Genomic DNA, 20,712 nt, shown 5'->3' on the forward strand with positions numbered 1-20,712 from the left:
TATATGGATAAAAAGTTATATTTCTTTGCAACTTGCTGTTTCAGCACACTTTAAACTCACACGTGTGTTACATTGTTAAAGACTCAAACATATGTTTTTATAAATATGTAAAATTTTATACATGCATTTATATAATTTTTTCAAATCTGAAACTAATTAATTAAAACAGCAAAGATAAATACTAAATGATTAACATTATAGAATACAGACGAGTTAAAATCAACTCGCACTGTGTCAAAAGCCCGGGAATAAAAGTGTGTTTTCAAACAAGACTAGTTGTTATATAATATATATGAATATATGATCAGCTTACTTTATAATTACGTTTGATTCAACTCCACACGTGCTGCTTTATTAAATATAATAGTAAAAAAATTATAATGTATTGACAAAATAGCCAAACTACGGGAGTTTTACGACTATTGTTACAGTATTTACATATAAAATAGGAGAAAAGAACAAGAAAACCTGTTATTGTTTTTGTAAACACTGTATTATGAACGTTTTCAAGTTATGTTTTATATTGATATTATTTTACTAAAAGGATAAAAAGGAAAATAATTTAGTCATAGCCACTTTGAGGTACAATATTGACAATTTTTACGTTGGCTATCAAGGTATTGTTAAAAAAATAAAATAAGTTATCCACGTGTTTTGTTGGTGATTTGATCAGGATTCTAATGGATTTGTAATTTTAGATAATTTATTTTCTCAGCTCTCAGTTTAGATTACTGACTGCTCAAGTCTTTTTTTTTTATTGTAACATTTAATCAGCGCCGCTGTCTTCGAACAGGAAGATTGAACACATAGGAGTCCATCCGGTGTGAATAAAACCCTCTATCTTTCCTCTCAATGATTTCCTTCACTCGCCGTGTTTTCTCTCTCTGTACGCTCTTTAAATGCAGAGGAAGAGAGTAACGCTGACGGAAACTGCAGTTAGACCGTGGAAATTATCGCAGTGGTAAAAAAACAAACAAAACAAAACAAAAAAAAAAACGCCACGATGCAGAAAACTTCTCACCTTAAACGTGAGAACCAAGTAAAATTCTGTTTGCCATTTGGGGGATCCCCTGGTGCACAGAATTTACTTTTACCTTTACAATTTTATTTGGTTGGCATATATTTAATATAGTGATTGAAGTGATTATGAACTATAGTTGTAGTGTGTTGTTTTTATTTTTTTTAGGAGGACCCAAAACAAAATTTCACAACCAGAAGATGCATAAAATACATAAAGCTGAAACCACAATTCTAATGCGCAGTTCGGCTTTTATTAGGACCTCCAAGTCCAAGTGGTTGTAATGTCTCGGAACCCTTCACGTGTCGCATTAGAATACTGAAGTAATTTTGTTTGAGAAAAGAATATTCGTATTCGTAGAATTCGTACCCATTTGCTCACACGGACTCATGTTCGGGCTGTTGTTGTTTTGCATAATTAGTGTTTAGTGGATATCTTGGATCGTTTAGCGTATCATTTGGCGTTCCTTTACTCAAAAGTTTCTTTATTTGTCATACACACCACATGTGGTACATGTGGTGGAATGAAATTGTGTACACAGGGTCCCGGTTACATCCAACAGAAGTATAAATTGTAAAGAAAAACACTCATAATATTTAAGATATGAACTAAGAAAAACGTTAAACTAAAATCACGCTAGCACTAGTAGTACTAAAACAATACGCCGAACAACAGCAATACGTATATCTTAGCGTAAATCTTAGGTCCTTATTTACTGTTTCTTTTTACACTTTTATATTTTTACTATTGTTGGTATAGCTGGGACCCTTTGTACACAGTTTCATTCCACCTCATGTGGTGAAATGGCGATAAACCTTGAACTTGAATCATATTGAATCAGCCATTGCAATGGGTTTTAACAGTGGATAGGTTTCTATACCTCTAAACCACTGGCGTGTGGCTCATTTTGTGGGTTGGCTCATTAACTAACCAGCCAAACCACTAATTGTATGCAGACCGATAGGCTACTTGTTGGTCGCATTCTGTTGCTTTCATTCATTTATTTAAATAAATGATATTCAATGACAGTTGGAGGGAAGGCAGTCCAATACATTACAAAGATTCCTTCAGTTGGTGTATTCGCCCCCTTTTTGACATGATCTCTTATTTCTTCTAAAGGTTTTGAGTACAATGGAAGGCATTTGGCTCACCGGTTCACGTAAAACCCAATAATTTAAGTAATCAAATGTTAGGACGTATTCTGGAGCAACGCCTCCAACAAAAACACCTTCGGTGCAAAGTCTAGTGGTCCACATCCAAACATCTGCATCAACGGGATCTTGAGATCTAGACACCAAATTTACAGTGGTTCTATTATTTCCTATTATTAGTCCCAGAGACTACATGAAAATTTAATCATAAATATATTTAAAACCTGTTTTGCTGTTGTCCTTAAAGTAGTTTATTGGAAGACAATAGGTTTGTCCACCATAGGGTTTGCACCTTTGCAACTCTTCGTAACTGATGCAGAATTACAATTTGAGGAGTGAATTGAGAGTATTGGCAGATACTTAATCTAAATGTCTTGGTTTAATACTGGAGACAAAAAAAAAAGTAATTAGGACATCCAAAGTTACCACCCTAGCCTGGTAGGGCATCCATAGCAATAAATTCAGTCCCTAATTCGGTAATGTTATTCACCTTATCACTAGCCTGTGGAAACATGTCTCCTCTCTTTAAAGTTTCACATAAAATGTGTTGCTTAGCCGTGTTAGCTTTAAAGATCTGGTTATATGTTACAAGATGTTGAATTTCACTGATGTTATTAAATTGTCACTTGATGGTTTTGGAAATCCATCCATCCATTATCTTCTGCTTGTTTCGAGGTCAGGTCGCAGAGACAACGGCTTAAGCATGGAGGCTCAGACATCTCTTTCCACAGCCACCTCTTCTAGTTCTTCTGGGGTGATCCCAAGGCATTCCCGGGCCAACCGAGAGACGTAATCTCTCCAGCGTGTCCTGGGTCTTCCTCGGGGTCTCCTCCCAGTCGGATATGCCCGAAGCACCTCCCTAGGGAGGCTCCCAGGCAGTATCCTTACCAGAACCCCGAACCACCTCAACTGGCTCCTTTCAATGTGGAGGAGCAGCGTTTCTACTTTGAGTCTGTCCCAGATAACTGAACTTCTCACCCTATCTCTAAGGGAGAGTCCAGCTACCCTGCGGAGGAAACTCATTTCAACCGCCTGTATGCATGATCTCATTGTTTCGGTCACTACCCAGAGCTCATGACCATAGGTGAGGGTAGGAATGTAGACTGACAGGTAAACGGAGAGCTTCGCCTTACAGCTCAGCTCCCCCGTTATCACAATGGACTAGCACAGAGTCTGCAATATTGCAGACGCTGCAGCAGTCCGTCTTTCAATCTCAAACTCCATTCTTTCCTCACTCATGAACAAAACCCAAAGATACTTGAACTTGTCCACTTCAGGCAAAACCTCACCTTCGACCTGAAAAGAGCAATCCACCCTTTTCCAACTGAGGACCTCTTCCAGTTTTGGAAATCAAGTTATGGAAAACTTTGCACATCACTGCCTTAGAAAGTAGGTCAACAACAGAGATCGGAAGTGGACTGTGGTCCCCCGAAGTGGTGCTCAATGGGCTGCCACTACTGGAAATTAGTTGGCAACTCAAAATTTAGAGAAAATAGTCAATATTTTTCTTGCAGCCTCCCTCAATTTTGGGTGTTTGTGACCAGCGAGCCTTGCAGCCAGTTTTGGAAAATCCCAGTCTATTTTTGGTATGCTCTGCTTTTAAGACTGCAATGTAGACCATGCATATTTTTTTCATTGCCCAACTTCTCCTACATCATACCTACCTTGGTAGCCACCCTTACATTTCTGATTAAATCCACTGGAGTACATTTTTAAATGAATATATGAAGACTTAGACCAGTTTTTATATGCATTTATTATCAGCAAGGTTTTTAGACCTGAACATTTGAGGCAGTACCCTCAAATGTTTGCTTTCATTGGAGAACTTTTGTGGAAGTGTTAAAACCCCACTCAAGCAGCCTAGGATTTATGAAAACTAAACTATACTGTAAAGAGTACAAGACACCTGCAACAACTTTGCAACTATTTTGAGAAAAGTTGCAATTGCAAGCCTTTGCAACTCACGTGAAAAAAATTGAGAGCCCTCACAAACTTCTCAAATCTTATCGAATTTGCTCACTAATCTCCAACAGGCATATCCGGGTCAGAAACCTTAAAAATATTTACCGTATTTACCGGTACTTTGGGTCTGCTTGACTTGTTGCTGTAGAATTGAAACTGGACGAAGCTCTGAAATTTAAATTAAAAGGTATAATTGGCATCAGCAATGGAAGGTTAAAGTAACAACAAGGCTAACAAATGATATGGGTATTTTTAGTCAAATATTGTTTCATATTTAAGTTTAAGAATTGATTATGATGATGATTATGATTAGAATGATTATGGGTAAAATAAAATTTTGATATTCAACTCCACCAACCTGTTTTTTAAGCTCTATAGACCTTCATCACAGAAACCAGAAACACAAAGTGGGCGTCGTAGTGTGTTTAACGTTCAGAACTCCAATCTAACAATTTTCCTAGCAGCTTACCGAAACGTTATTTTATAAACATGTACATCACCACCAGTTTCACGAGTTTTTAAACATTGTTTACAAAAAAGTGGTTTTCAAGCGCAAATAGCAAGAGCTAGCTGCAAGATTAGCGGTTAGCTAACTTGAATCCCGTCAGTCTTGATTTAATGGCTTCCCTCTGAATTTCATATTTTCTAAGGGAATCCACATTATTTATTCTATTTTTCTTTTGTATTTTACCTCACAACAATGTATCTGTCGTTTTGTGCGTTAATAAATGGGACAAATAATTTACTTTTATTCAGTGAAGAGTGAACTCCAAAACATTAATTCTTTCATAGATGCTTTTTAAAATTATTATTATTATTTACTCCCTTTTTCAGACGACCACAGCCTTGACCGACATGATCATAAGTGATGCAGTAATGGCTTCAAAAACCTGTTTTCACTTTGAACTATTAATTTTATTTTCAATTTATTAAAACAGAAGGTTTTAGAAAATAACTAAAGGAAAGTTAAAAAAAAAAAAAACATATAGACTTATTTAAGTTCATGCTCAATGATCCAGGTAAAAAATCCAATAAAGTTCATACAGGTCATCATGTTATATTTATTTTTGCGTTCACCAAAAAAACAAAAGAAGAAATAAACTGTCCAGATGACCTGACAGAACTTTGTTGGATATAGACTTTTAGTGGTGCTAAAAAAAAAAAAAAAATAGTTTGCCTTTTTGCCCGTCAAACAGACAAACTCCAGATGTTATGTCATCATGTACAGGAACATAACACTGAAGTTGAAGCCAAAACAGCGTTCAAGTAAATGAATGGGGTTTAAAAAAATGCAATTTCCTCACTTGTTCAGGTTTATTCATGCAACTCTGACATTGCTTTATCGTGTGAATGTTTATGAAGCGTTCACACTTACGTGATCCATTTTTCTTCCGTACGTTTTTCAGCGCAATTCTCGCCCCACGGTTTTTGTGCTATTTCAACAAATCATAAATCAAAACGTTCAGCTCTTTCAGGACAATCCTGCTTTGACTTTTGGTCTTGGTGCAACTTTAGCTTTTTGAAATATTTAGCCTTTTCTGCCACTTTTTTTCTCCATAGAAAATGAATTGAGCTCATTTTACATCCTTCAAATCTTTAGATGTGTCTACAACATTTTACTGCTCCTTTCACATTCTGTTCTGCTTCAGCTTCTTTGTGCAAATTTAAACATTTTTCAGCTGTTTTCATCTGTTTTGTGCTCCTTTTAGATTTTTTCTGCTAACTACAACATTTTTGTGTTTCTTCTAACTTCTTTATGCTAATTTCAGCTTGTTATGCATTTTTCAGCTTATTTATGCAAGTTTCAGCTACCATTTAGCTGTTTTTATGCTAATTTTAGCTTTTTCAGCTAATTCCACTTTTTTTTTTTTTTTTTACAATCTATGCTTAATTCAGCAAAAATGTGTTCTCTCCATTTCCTTCAGTTAATTTTAACTTCTTCCAGCTTTTTAGGTATTTTTCAGTTGTTTTTTGCTAATTTCAGCTTTTTTCAGATAATTTCCACTGTTTTGTGTAAATATCTGCTTCTGTCAACCTAATTGGGCAAACATGTTCTTTCTGCTTTCTTCTGTTAATTTAAGCTTGTTCTACCTTTTAAGCTACCTTGTTAGCATTTTTTTTTTAGCTAATTTCAGCTGCTTTCATATTCAAGTTTTTCATGGAAATTTCTGCTACTTTCAGCCTAATTTACTTCTTTCTGCTCATTTCAGCTTATGTTCTTTTCAGCTGATTTCTGCCATTTCAGCTACTATTTAGCAGTTTTTTATGCAAAATTTAGCTTTTTCAGCTAATTCCACATTTTTAGCTTATTTCAGCTCTCTTCACTTTCTTCTGGCAGGTTAAGCTTCTTTTTGCCTTTTCAGCTGTTTTCTGCTCATTTTAGCTTTTTTTTAAAGATGATTTCTTAATTTTTTTGTGATCATTTCAGCTTATTTAAACTTAACTCAGTAAATGTTTTTTCTGCTTTCTTCTGCTAATTTGAGCTTGTTCTTTTATTTCAGCTACATTTCAGCATGTTTTTTTTAACTAATTGCAGCTGTTTTTCATCAAGTTCTTATGCAATAAGCATTCACATTGCGTTTTTACAGGAAATGCAATTTTTCTAGTTTATTTGTCTTTATCAATGTATTTTAACATAACTTTTAGAATATTCAGTACATTTATGCACTTTTTACTAAATGTACCTTTAATTGAGGGCTAAAAAAATTCAACTATAGAAGGTACACAATCAAAATTGCGTCATCAATGGTTACTAATTAATTTAGTGTTATTTGAAATATTTGAACAGTGTTAATCTACGTCTTTCTTCATATTAATAATACACGTGGAACAAACGGATGACACTCGGAGAACGCCCTGATGCATGCTCAGAGAATCTTCCCTTTTTGTTGCAGACCCAGCTCCTGGCCGGCGGTACACTCCCCCCTCCACCTCACTCGCCACGGGAGGGAAAATGGCCGAGGCACTGCCTCTTGGAGCGCAGGAGCCGGGCGGAGGGGGCGCTCTGATGGGCAAACTGCGCATCGCCGACCATGGCATGGCAGAGGTACGACGACACACCGTCCAATGACAAGTGTGCTTTGAATTCACGTATGTGATTGTGATGCTGTGTCGTCAGGTGATCTCAGATCATCCAGGGGAGTTGGTGAAGACCGACAGTCCGAACTTTCTCTGCTCGTTGCTCCCCACCCACTGGAGGTGTAACAAGACGCTGCCCATTGCTTTTAAGGTGCGTAAGGTGGTTTGAAAGAAATTAATTTACCTCTTTTTCTTTAATTATTTTATTTATTTCAAATACTGTGCATGTTTAAAATTCCACTTTGGTTCAGTTCTGAACAAATTAATCCATTTGCTTTAAAAGATTTGATTGTTTTATAAAAATATTAAAGACTACTTTCACCTCGACCAAAAATAATCATTCTGTGTAGTTGAACTACATTTTTATGACAGTACCTGAACTACACAGTAGTCCCTTGATTATCACGGGGGTTACGTTCCATACACCACCGCGATAGGTGAAAAACCACAAAGTAGTAACGCTATATTTACTGTATATATATTTTAAGGCTTTATAAACTGTTCCCACACTCTTTACAATGTTCTAAACTCTTAAACCTATGTAATTTTAACAACATACTATATGTACTGTACAGTACTGCAAAATTTTACTCACCAGCTCTGCAGACCAGCAGCTCGGTTCCGGTTCGACAGACCTACCCTGCAGCGACGAAGCCCACCGCCCCATCCAGGTTGATGTGCACGTGGATAATTGGGTTTCAGGATTATTTGCCACTTTCCTGCCACTTTTGTGAGCTTAATAGATTGATTGTTACTTCTGACTTTGCGTGGCAAAACTATCCATCCATTTTGTCAGAACAGTGGCCAGAAGCACTGTTGGCTTCTGGGTAGTGTAGTTCTTTTGACGTGCGTTACAGTATAGGCTTACTGAAAGAAAACTGCAAAATGGCAGCGCCATCTGTCTGAAGTTTTTTCCCCGTTAACTTTTTATCTCCTACAGTCCCAATCACGTAATATTAAAGTTGGCAACAGTGTGTCATGTATAATCTTACGTTTAAAAACCGCAAAAGAATGAGTCCATGAAAGTCGAACCACGAAGTAGCGAGGGACTACTCTATATATTTTTAGAATAGATCAATTTAATACATATTGTTTCAAAGGAATAAAAATCAGTATAAAGTTCAAGTTTGACAGCTTGTTCTTTCTAGGATTGATTTTTCTACATCTATCTGGAAATTTCGGCCCCATTCACAATACTCCAGATGTTTTCAAAAACTGAGATTTTGGGAAATTTAAAACACTTTTATCAAAAGGTGATGTACTCATGCTAATGAGTACTTTGTGCTCGACTAACCAAAACAACAATGAAGCTGTTCTTAACTTTTTTTTCTACTTTTGTCCTACTTTATTCCGTTAAACTTGGATTGTGGGTTAAAATGTTACACATCTGAAATGTAAAAATGTAAAAAGTTTCAACCATCGGCGTCAGAAGCATTTATAATGTGGGAGGGACACATTGGTGGAGTTGGGGGGGGGGGGGGGTGGGGGTCCTCCCCCTGATGGCATGTCCCCTTCACAAATCATTGTTGTGACGCCTATTTCAGCGATAAAAATATTTTGAGACTTTTTTTTTTGCCAAACTAGGAAGATTCTTTATCTGGATTTTAATGTAATTAATATGAACATTCTCGCCACCTAGTGGCTTGGCATGGGTATTTCAGCTTTTTTTTTTTTTGGAAATGTTTGGATCAAAATTTATATATTTTTGAAAAGAAGAAGAAAAACGTCATTAGGACGAAGTCCAAATGTATTAATCTCAAGGAACTCAGAACTATTAACTTTGCCATCTTTTTTTTTTTCAACAAAAATGACCAAAAGCCTTATAATAAAATTTTTTATTTTCTCATCAGATACTTATTTTAGCCATTATTTAGAGGTATTTCACAGTATTCCCTTAAACGACTATCTATAAAATATCTGTAATGTATACATTTTTATTGCAGGCATATACATCTATGTTTTCAAAGATTATAAACTGCTTTTCTCCAACAAAATGATATAACTCGATTCACTCATTTGCAGCATTTTTAAAAGGCATAGCTCGATGATTCATGTGTTTCCTTTGAATTCCCTCATGAACGCATTTGTTTGGATGTGGACGGCTTTCCTGTTCTTTTAGGCAAAATGCATTTGTGGAAAAGCAGCACTAAGCTGCAGAGAACACACACGCAGCAGATTGATTTATTGAATTTTATGCATTAGCGTTTCCACATGCATGTCTGTGTTAGTGAGTTTGGTGCATAATGCATCATTATGGAGTGTCGTGAGCGGATGTCACTACCCCTCACAGATAATGCTCACATAAATGAGTGTTTCATCCACACATAATGTGCATATTTATATGCAGGAAATAATGCATTATAGGTACACACACAGGGAATTATGTCAAATGTAACCATGCAAGCTTGTTATGTATAATTACACTCACAATGGCTTTAAGCTGAGATGAACAAAATTGTGGTGTTTCTACTTTATATTTAATTATTTGGTCATTGGGGCAAAAGTACACCCTGTTTCAATTTTAGGGTTTTGTATATTAGGACAATAAAACCTATCTGATCGTTACTAGGTCGTAAAATTATTTACACACAACTAAACACACAACTGAAACAACATCATCATTATGAACAAAGTCCAAAGAGAAATGCTGTTGTGAAAGTATTTTTGCTGCTTCTATAGGATTTAAGAGAGAAAGTATAAGCCAGGTGTTGCTGATCAAATGTACTGATTAAATGATTCATTCAAGTCAGTTGCCAATCTTCCCCGAAGTGGCCGTCCCATTGAATTCACCATGCAATGCTCAGAGAGAATCGACCCCAAATCTCCATGTTAGACTCTACAGGCCTCAGTTAGTGGGTGAAAGGTCACAGGTCATTGCAGGACAGTTAGAAAAAGACTGAACAAGTATGGCTTGTTTAAAAGGGTGCCAGAAGAAAAGCTCTCTAGAGCAGTGGTTCGAACCCTGCTCCTTGAGGAACACCATCCTGCATGTTTTAGTTGTTTCTCTGCTCCAACACACCTGATTCAATGGTTTAATGACTTTGAGTTCTGCAGAAGCCTGTTAAACACTCCTTCATTCAAATCAGGTGTGTTGGAGCATAGGAACAACTAAAACATTCAGGATGGTGTTCCTCAGGGACCAGGGTTGGGAACCACTGCAGTCTGAGCATGGCAGCACAACTTAGATTAGTAAAGTTTCTTCTGAATGAACGACAAGACTTCTGGAACAATGTTCTTTGGACAGATGAGACCAAAGTAGCGACGTTTACGCCTAACACACAGTCACAAGTATGTAAAAAAAAAAAAACGGAGCATACCGATCGTGAAATACGTCGGCAGAGGACTGATGGTTTGGTCTTCTCGTAGCCATTGATTCAACTCTGTAGATCAAAGGATTCTATGGGGCCATCTTTCTGTCAGCTGAAGCTTGGATCAAACTGTCATGATGCATCAGAACAACGACCCAAAACACAGCAGCTAATCTACAACAGATTGGCTCAAATAGAATCAAAGGGTTGCAATGGTCAAGTCATAGTCCAGACCTCAACCTGATTGAAATGTTGTGGTGGAACTATCAGAGAGCTGTGCAGAAACAAGTGACTGCAAACATCAATGAGCTGAAGCAACACTGTAAAAGAGTGAGCGAAAATTATTTCCCCAATTATGTGCTTGACCATTGAATCAGTATCAGAATAAACTTTATTATCATTGTACCGAGATACAGAGAGAATATGTCCGTACAGTCGACCGAAAGATGGGCAGAGTGCACGCAGCTGCTGCTATGATAGTGCGGCCTCTTATACTTTTCTGAATACATTTTAGATAGAAAAGTGGACAGGACCCTGTTGTTTTGTTGAAAAGATTTTGTCGATTGCGTCGAAAGTCCAGTTGGTCAGATCCATAACAGTAGTTTTCATTTCGGAAGATATGTAAATTAGGAGCTCCGATATACAGGGAGCAAAAAAGCAGGAGGAGAACAGGAGTGGGAAGAAAATGTGTCCGCCTCGTATCAGAGCAAGTGAGGAAAAAAAAAAGAAGTCCTACATAAAAGAACTACCAAGTTCTTGCTGCTGAAAGGGGTTCTACAAGCTGTTGATCTGGGACTGGATGCAGTTTTTCAACAGTTTTTCTATTTAGATTTGTCTGTTTGTTCATTTGAGGTTAGGTTTTAATAACTTTAGAACATGATGAAAACTAGATCTTTTTATTTTGCCCTGTTACATAAAAAAATTAGATTTGAAAAGGGGGGGATTTTATTTTTACATGATCTGTTGTCAGTTTCTTTCTCGAATTCCCGGTTTCAGTGTTTTGTGTTTTTTTTTGTCTTTCCAGGTTAGAATTTTACATCCAATAAGTTAATGGTACTTTACTGTAGTAGCTCAGATCTGTGTGGCATTCTGTGGATTTTGAAGCATCAACGTGCCCTTGATCTTTTGACTTGTACTAAAATGAAGGTTTACCTCAAAGGTTGATCCAGTCTTTATGGGTTGCAGTTGTTTGCTTAGAGTTCAAGGTTAAGAGAGAACCCATCCATAGTACTGTATCTGCTGAGGACATTTGCACACAGATAGCTTGGGCAGATTATCGTTATTATGGAAATCAGCTTCTATGGCTCTATAAATCAGTCGGCGTGGAAAAGAAGAAAGTGCTGCCTGATGCACTGAATGCTGTGTGGCGTTCCTTTGGTGTCCCGAGGATGCATTTTCAACTAAACTATTTCAAGAAAAGTTATTTCGTTATTTCTTAAAACGGACTCTGTGTCCTACAGAACGTCAGTTGGATCTAGCAAATACTTGTCTTCTTTTTTCTCCTTTCGGCTGCTCCCTTCCTCAAGGTTCACCCTAGCACGAAGACTTGGCAATTGTTTTTACGCCGGATGCCCCTCCTGACACAACCACAGACCACCGAGCTACCACAGCCATCTGTGTGGAGCTGCTATCTAGGACACCTGGGGAGCAGATGATGGGGGTTAAGGGCCTTGCTCAAGGGCCCAGAGTGGGGCAAATGAGGGTAGAGGCAGGTGTGGGTGTTTCGTCGTTCCAAGGTCAAGGTGCTTTATTGTTATTCGCATCACATGTGAGTGACTTTCCATGAGGTGGAACGAAATTGTGTACACAGGGTTCCAGTTATACCAACAATAGCAAAAATATAAAGTGTAAAAAGAAACAGTAAATAAGGATCTACGATATACCGCAAAAAATCCCACCCACATTTTGATGTTGTCGGTACCGGGAGTCAAACCGGCGACCTTCCAATCACAGGCCCACATTCTCTAACCTCTGCACCACCATTCCCCTGTTAGTGTCAATACCAGTACCATTTATTAATGCCTGGATGAATATGTGATTTAGAAAAAGTATAATAATAATAATAGGTTTACTATCAAATGCAAGTTTTGAAATATCAGGCACTCCATTATATCTATTGAATTGTTGTATAATAGTTCCCCATAAAGATAAAATGAAAACAGATTTAACCCCCCCCCACACACACACACACACACACACACAAAAATCAATCTTTTTGAAAAAAGCAACCCTCACATATGACGTTTATATACTGTACAGGTACGTCTCAAAAAAATCAGAATATTGTGAAAAAGTTCCAGTTTTTTGTCAGTCATTTCAGAAAGTGAAACTCTTGTATTAAATGGGTCCGATACACAGAGTGAAATATTTCAAGCCTTTATTTCTTGTAATTTTGATGATTATGCCTTTATAAATAATGAAAAAACTCAAAGTCAGTCTCAGAAAATTAGAATATTCCACAGCCAACTTTTGGTACCTTTGCCAGTGATGTTATTGTTATTTTAAGCCGTAATCATCAAAATTACAAGAAGTAAAGGCTTGAAATATTTCACTATGTGTAATTGAATCTATATAATTCATGTTCTGAAATGGTTGACCAAAAAATTGAACTTTTTCCACAATATCTTAACTTTTTGGAATGTACCTGTAAGTATTCAGACCCTTTCCTTAATACTGACTTAAAGCACCGTTGGCAGCAGTTCTAGCTTCAAGTCTTTGTGGATTTGATGCAATAAAACCTGGATTGTGGTATTTTCTGCCATTCTTCACAAATCCTCTAAAGCTCAGTTCAATTCTTTGGGGACCAATGGAGGAGCCCTTCTTTAAGTCTGGCTGGTGCTCACAAAGACAATCACAGATTGTGTTAACCTCTGGTCCAGTCTGAGGTCCTGATCTCCATAAAACACTCCTACAGCATGATTCTTGGGACTGATGGGGGGCCGAGATGGGGTAGAGGCAGGGCAGCCAACCTGGGACCCAAAAGTCCCAGGTTCAATCCCCAGTCATTGCGCATCTCGTGGTGTCTCTGAGCAGGACACCCCATCTCCAATTGCTCCCCGGGCACCTTATGTAACTGTCCGCTGCTCCACCTGTGGGTGGATGGGTTAAATGCAGAGAGCCAATTTCGCCATTGTATGGGAGCATACAATGATGACAACACATACACATTATTATTATTATTCTGCTACCATCGTGCTTCACTGTGAGGACGGTGTTGGCTAGGTGATGAGCGGCGCTTGGTTTCCTCGCGATAGTTTAGATTTTAAAGCAAATACTTCAATCTTGGTTTCATCAGACTTGTTCTTTGACCTCATGGTTGGGTTTTGGTCTATGTAGCAAGGGATCCCATTATGGTGAGGTGTCTTTGCAAATCATGTCTAGTTCACTTAACTGACCACCAGTGGACTCCAGTCAAAGTGTAGAAGCATCTCAGCGGTGGTCTAGAAAAATGGAAGGAGTTAAATTTCTTGTGTTGTTCAAACAAAATTGTATTTTTCTTGTGTACGTTCCTAGGTGGTAGCCCTCGGCGACATCCCTGATGGCACCTTGGTTACAGTGATGGCTGGAAATGATGAGAATTACTCGGCAGAGCTTCGGAACGCCACGGCCGCCATCAAGAACCAAGTGGCCAGATTCAACGACCTGCGCTTTGTGGGACGCAGTGGAAGAGGTACGCCAAGACGTGGATGAAACCAAACTCTATTAAAGTTTAAAGATGCACCAATGACTAGTTATACTTTAGCTCAGTGGTTCATACACAGCTTCATTTTTCAGTTTAATTTGGTTCCTGGATATCATTCTAAAACCTCCTAGTAGGCGCTTCGAACAATTCTGTAACGGACACACGTAATTAGTTGTGGCGTTGCAACCTCACACTGCTTGAAATATAGTAGATGTGTTTTGCACAAGTGATAGAGTGGCTAAATTAGGGGAAGTACAAGTGGGAAAAAAAGACATCATTCATTCAACTTCCTCCTAAAAATTTATTTGGCGTCTACCTCATTCCACCCGACACGTTTCAACCCCCCTCCTCTCTGTGTTTAACGGACACACTAGACCACAGTTACTCTAAATCAGTCATAGGCAAATGTCCCAACTTATCTATTTAAAACACCAGTCCTGTATACACAAACTGCACCAACATTTACACATTTACAAATGCACGTACACTTGATAACAACTCCTCAGTCTGAAGAAAACAGAAGAATAACTGTGTTTTGATTTTATAGACTGCGCTGTCGTATTGGAAAAAATTAAAGTAATGCAACGAGTACAAGAGTAAAAGCTTGTTTAAATGCAAACTTAACTGTAGCGAATACAAAAGTAGTTCCTTTTCCCAGCATTACTTGTCCTCTGCAGTGTTTTAATACATTGAGGCTAAAAGTATTGTAAAGGAACAATAATATTCATGCCACTGGTTGCTAGAATAAAATATTTTACAAGATTCAACCAAGTTAAGTCAGGTCATCTGGACCTTTTTTTTTTTTATAAATGATTCGTCCTTCATTTTTTCATTCAACCTTTATTTATAAGGTTAATCCCATTGAGCCTCATTTACAAGAGAGACCTGAATTTTAACAAAGGACTCATTCAAAGGATTCATCCAAAGGACTTCTTCAGTCCGAAGAGCCACAACAAACTCCGTCCCACAAGCAGCACACTCGCATAGTGGGCTAACCAGTTTGATGGTGATAAAATGGTTCCTGGAGTCCGCCCTCTCCCCCGTCAAAAGATCCGTCTGATATTTTACTTGGATTATTGAGCATGAACTTTGATGTTTTGAACCACTTTGGCCATGGCTGCCTCAGAGGAGTCGACGGGGGAGATGGCGGGCCCCAGAAACCATCTCATCACCTTCAAACTGGTTGACCCACTATGCGAGTGTGCTGCTTGTGGGACAGAGTTTGTTGTGGCTCCTCAGACTGATGAAGTCCTTTGGATGAATGACAAAACATTTCAAACTGTCCAGAGGACTCGACTTAACTTTGTTGGATTTTTTTACTTGGATTATTGAGCATGAACTTTGATCTTTTACAAAACTAGAAATCATATTTTAGTTAAGGGGCGTAAAGTCAAATTTTCTGTGACCCATTTAAACATTGAATGATGTTTCTCCAGTGAAGTATGTCTGAGCAGCAGAACGCCAATGAGGGCTAAATTTTCTCATTTGTTGTCAATGGTAAACATTTTTCCTTGTAAATTTCCTTTCCACTGGACGTAAAATGTCCTGCTACCAAAAAGCATAGAACCCTATTCCAATCAAGCCGTTCATTTTGATGCGATTGCCATTTCTTCTAGTTTCTCCACCTAAGACATCTTTACTGATCATTGTGAGAGAAGTGCTTTTAGCTGGTAATGCTAATGGACGGTGTTATTGCTTGGCTATTGTGTTTCTCTCCTTGTGTGTGGGTGGATGTTTGTGTCAAAGTGTTCCAGTTATTAATTAGGCAGTGTTTCCAATTGGAGGACAAGCACTTGGTTTCAACACACATACACCAGTTTGTCTTTCTGTCTTTACAGGGACTTTGCATTGACTTCCATTAATTGTTCATTAATTTCTATAGCCTAACTCTGACCCTTACCCTAAACCTAACCATTACCAGTACCAGTACATACCTAAGCCTATCCGCTATACTTTGGTTTCTAAGCACAGTTTACCCACTACAAAAATGTAGACTACACCACTGGTTGAACCCAGAGCGCAGACAGAATTCGGGAACTCGAGGATTACAAAAACTATATCTATTAAACACAACAAAAAGGGCCGACATGGCAGCAAAACTTACATAAGGGGAGGTGATCACGGGAGGAACAGGAACAGACCATGACGCCAAGAAGCATCATCCATGGACAATGGGGGAAGGACAAGACACCGAATAAATAGGAACACCCACGGTTGACAATGAGGACCACCTTGTGTGATTAGGGCTGAGGACGGGTGTGTTGAAGTGGAAAAGACAAGCAACCTACACCAATCCTGACAGTTATTTTCATTATTTCGTTTTATTCATCTCACAACAGTTTCATTTTTGTTTAGTAGTTTTCATTATAAAATTAAATTATTTCCAGATCAATTATTCTGAGGATCATTATGATTAAACAACTACCGTATTTTTCAATCAATCAATCAATCAGTCACCTTTATTTTACCAGGTAGAGCCCGTTGAGATCGAGATCTCTTTCACAAGGGTGACCTGGTCAAGTGGTCATCAGCACACGTCACAGGGTAATTGACAATAAGCATTTACATTTATCAAAAGAAAAAGAATCTACTATCACGATAAATAAATGTTAACTGTTTGAAACCATCAGGATAAGACAGACTTCTGTAGACATTAAATGTAGAACAGACATCAGGTTAAGTAGACAGAGTTAAAAGTGAACAAAGACATGTATATTTGATAAGTAGTGTTTTAGAAACATCTGCAATGGTCCATATTTTTGATAACATTATCTGACACGGTTGACATGAAGGATCTAGCTTGAATGCTCTTTTTCCTAGTTCAGTTCTGACCAGAGGAACTGACAGGAGGACTAAGACATTAGAGCGCAGGGAGTAATGATTGTGTGATGTTTGTATTAGGGAGGTAAGGTATGATGGGACTAGGTTTAGAAGGGTCTTATAGATGAAGGATATCCAGTGAGTGTATCTGCGAGCGCTGAGAGAAGACCAGCTAGACTTGACGTAAAGTTCACAGTGATGAGTGCGATAATTGGAATCAGTAATGAATCGAAGGGCACCATGATAAACTGAGTCTAAGGACTGTAGGTATTTTGATGCAGCACTCATGTACAGCACGTCACCATAATCTAATATCGGCATGAAAGTTGCAGCTACTAATGTTCTCCTGGCTTTACATGAGAAGCAGGATTTATTTCTGAAGTAGAAGCCTAGCTTCAATTTGAGTTTAGTGACCATTTTGGAGATGTGGATTTTAAATGACAGTTTACTGTCAATGTTGAAACCTAGATATTTGTAGGTGGAGACCATTTCTATTTGTTTTCCCTCTTGGGTTTCAATTTGAGGTGGGTTCTCTGGTTGCTGCTTTCTGTTGGATAAAACCATGATCTTGCTTTTGTCAGCATTTAGGACCAGTCTAAGTTTTTGCAGACGTGACTGGATAATATTAAAAGCGTCTTGAAGAGAGGTGAAGGCTTGGCTGAGGGAGGATGAACAGCAATAAATGATGGTGTCATCTGCATAATAATGGTGGGAGGCGTTTGACAGATCACTGCATAGATCGTTGATATATAAGGAGAAAAGAATGGGACCCAAGACAGAACCCTGTGGCACCCCTTTCACAACATCTAGGAACGTAGAGGAGGATCCGGCTACATGGACAGACTGTGTTCTGTCAGTTAGATAGTTGGTGAACCAGAAGACTGCTAGTTTTGATAGACCAGAGTGTTTCAGGATGTTAGTCAATAGTCTGATCAACTGTATCAAATGCCTCGGATAGGTCTATAAATAGGGCAACACAGTATTGTTTGCAGTCCAGGGCATGTATGATGTCATTTAATACTTTGAGAACTGTAGCTACGGTACTGTGCTGTTTTCTGAATCCTGACTGGAATTGTGATAAAATATTATTTGATTGTAGAAAAACAGTTAGCTGATCACAGACAAGTCTTTCGAACAGTTTAGCAAGATAAGCCGATAAGTCACAGTTTTTGCATAATTTGCATGGCCTGCGACTTATATGCCGAAGCAACTTATTTATGGATTTTTCCCACATATTTATAAACCAATTTTTGGCTGAGATATGACCATTTTCATTCATTCTACTTGAAAATATTGAACAGTACTATTTTTAGCCGCTAGATGGCACTTGAGTAGTATGGCATAACATTGTGTCATGTAATAGGTATGTGGCTATTAATGATGCAATCGGCTTGCCATAGCCTGCTACCTTTGTCAAGCTCGCCTGGAGAAAACGTAAAGTCAGCTGCATTTTGCTGTGCCGCCCCGGTGAAATACAGCTGATTTGACCGTCAAAATGCATTTATTAAGCACCAGTTAGACTGAGACACACCTTTGCTATAATTTTAAGCAAACAAATAATTGTTTTTAAGTGTTAATCTTGTTAAATTATTGTTAAAAGTCCTTCCGTGCACACTCCCGTGGCCACCATTTGGCAGCCAATTGATTTTTGGCACAACACCGGCCCACATTTCCAGGTCATCAACTGTGATGCGTAACAAACGCAACGCGTCAGCGGTGATGCAACATATTTATGGATTTTTCCAATTTATTAGACATATTTGCACTGATGCGACTTATAAGGTGGTGCGACGTGTATGGCGGAAAATACAGTACATGTTGAAAATGTATCTTCGCTTGGTAACAAGAAAGACGACCTTGGTTTAACCATTGAACAACTTCAGTCCAGTACATGCACCTTGTGTACAATTGGTTAAGTTTGCTTTGATCATTCCCTGAGCTGTAAATCTAATTCTATCCAACAGCATTATTAAAATATTACAATTTTCTTGATATAGTTACTGTCTCCTTTTGCCAGGGAGAGAAATCTGACTGTCCATGAATGCATCACTGATAACGTGAACTATAGCATGAAGACATACTGCAGGATATTTGTTGATATGCATATCTGGCGGTTTTTACTTAGTATTCTGTTGGATTTGTAAAAATCCTAAAGGTATCAATGGACAGATAAAACATACAAACGTATCAAACATGTTTGCGAAGCCGTTGCTCCACACAGGGCTTGTGTTCATGCAGTTTGGCATGGTATTGTCTCAACAGCTAAAAAGCAGAAATTAAAGTTGTTACAACGCGGCAACACAACTGCTATTTGTTTCTTTTTATGAGTCAGGTAGTTAGTGCAGCTTGGGCTTTTATCTTTGTGTCCATGCACGCACAGATGCAACTCGTTTTCATGTTCCCACTCAGTTCCTCTTTTAAACAGGACTGGCATTTTTCTCTTAAAATATATGATCGCAAAGTGTGCGCACACACCCACACACACATTATTAGGACGTTGTATTGACTTCCAGTAATTTCTGTGGTTTAAACTATAACCAGTACATACCTAACCATAACCTAAGCTCATTTCATACCATAGACCTAACCCCCAACTCAAAAATTACCCTCTACCTTGTTAGGACCGGGCTTTGGTCTATGGACTATTGGTCTAAATCAATGGTTCCCAACCCTGGTCCTTGAGGAACACCATCCTGCATGTTTTAGTTGCTTCCCTGCTATGACGCAACTTATTTGAACGAATGGGTGATAAACAGGCTTCTGCAGAGCTTGATGAAGTAATTAAATCATTGAATCAGGTGTGTTGGAGCAGGGAAGCAACTAAAACATGCAGGATGGTGTTCCTCAGGGATCAGGTTGGGGAACCACTTCAGTCATTCATTCAATCTTTATTTATAACAGGTTAGTCTCACTGAGTCACGAGGACTGATTTACAAGAGAGACCTGTTTAAAACAAAGAACACAGATGAATTAGACAGTCATATAAAAGCATATTAAAATGAAAAGTGATAGAAAAATGAAACAAAAACAGCTACATTATAAAGCAGTGTAAAATACTAAAAACAGGAACATGTCTGCGTTGGTTTTTGCATTGATTATACCAGAAAAGGTCCTAAAATGTAACAAAAATCAGGTACGCACACACTAGCATCCTCCTTTTTCTATTTCCAGTGAGTCGTTGACGAAAGTCGAGCAAAACTATGTTTTCAGTAGATTTCTTTGCGATTTGGTTATTTAGTTTATTTATGTGTGTTACTGTGTGTTGGGTCGTGGTTGAGAAATGTGTGAGATGCAGCAGACTTCATCAGGTCAAATCTACAACTAAAATACACTCCATGTTTTTACATATTACCAGTAAATACAGTATCGTGTAATGGATGTAATGCTATTCTTGTAATAAGATCATAAGCTGATCATAGAAAAACTTTCTAAAGTAACTGTTCGCATGTTGTGTTTTAAGCGACTAAGTAGCAAACACGTAGGCTTGAATGTCTAATCTTTTTTTCAGTAGCAATAAATGAAATCTCATGGCAACAAATAAAGTCATAAGAGACTTGGTGTAATTTTGACACCTTTTTAATCAATTTTGCACTAAAATAGGAAAATTTGGTTGATTATTTCTTTGTTGTAACAATGCCTCTTGGCAATGAATCTTTTAACGTTGGAAAGACGGATCATTTCCACTTTTACGTT

General features: G+C 38.1%; 1 protein-coding gene across 1 annotated transcript in view; it reads left to right on the top strand.

Moving 5' to 3' along the window:
* Positions 1–20,712, top strand: part of runx1 (RUNX family transcription factor 1) — a 28,018-nt gene that overhangs the window by 165 nt on the left and 7,141 nt on the right. Inside the window, 2 exon segments of the mRNA XM_037696462.1 lie at positions 7,026–7,360; positions 14,031–14,187. Of these exon segments, the coding sequence (XP_037552390.1) occupies positions 7,026–7,360; positions 14,031–14,187 (492 nt within the window).

This window comes from Nematolebias whitei, chromosome 23 (assembly GCF_014905685.2).
Source record: "Nematolebias whitei isolate Nwh7 chromosome 23, NemWhi1, whole genome shotgun sequence".
Lineage (NCBI taxonomy): Eukaryota > Metazoa > Chordata > Actinopteri > Cyprinodontiformes > Rivulidae > Nematolebias > Nematolebias whitei.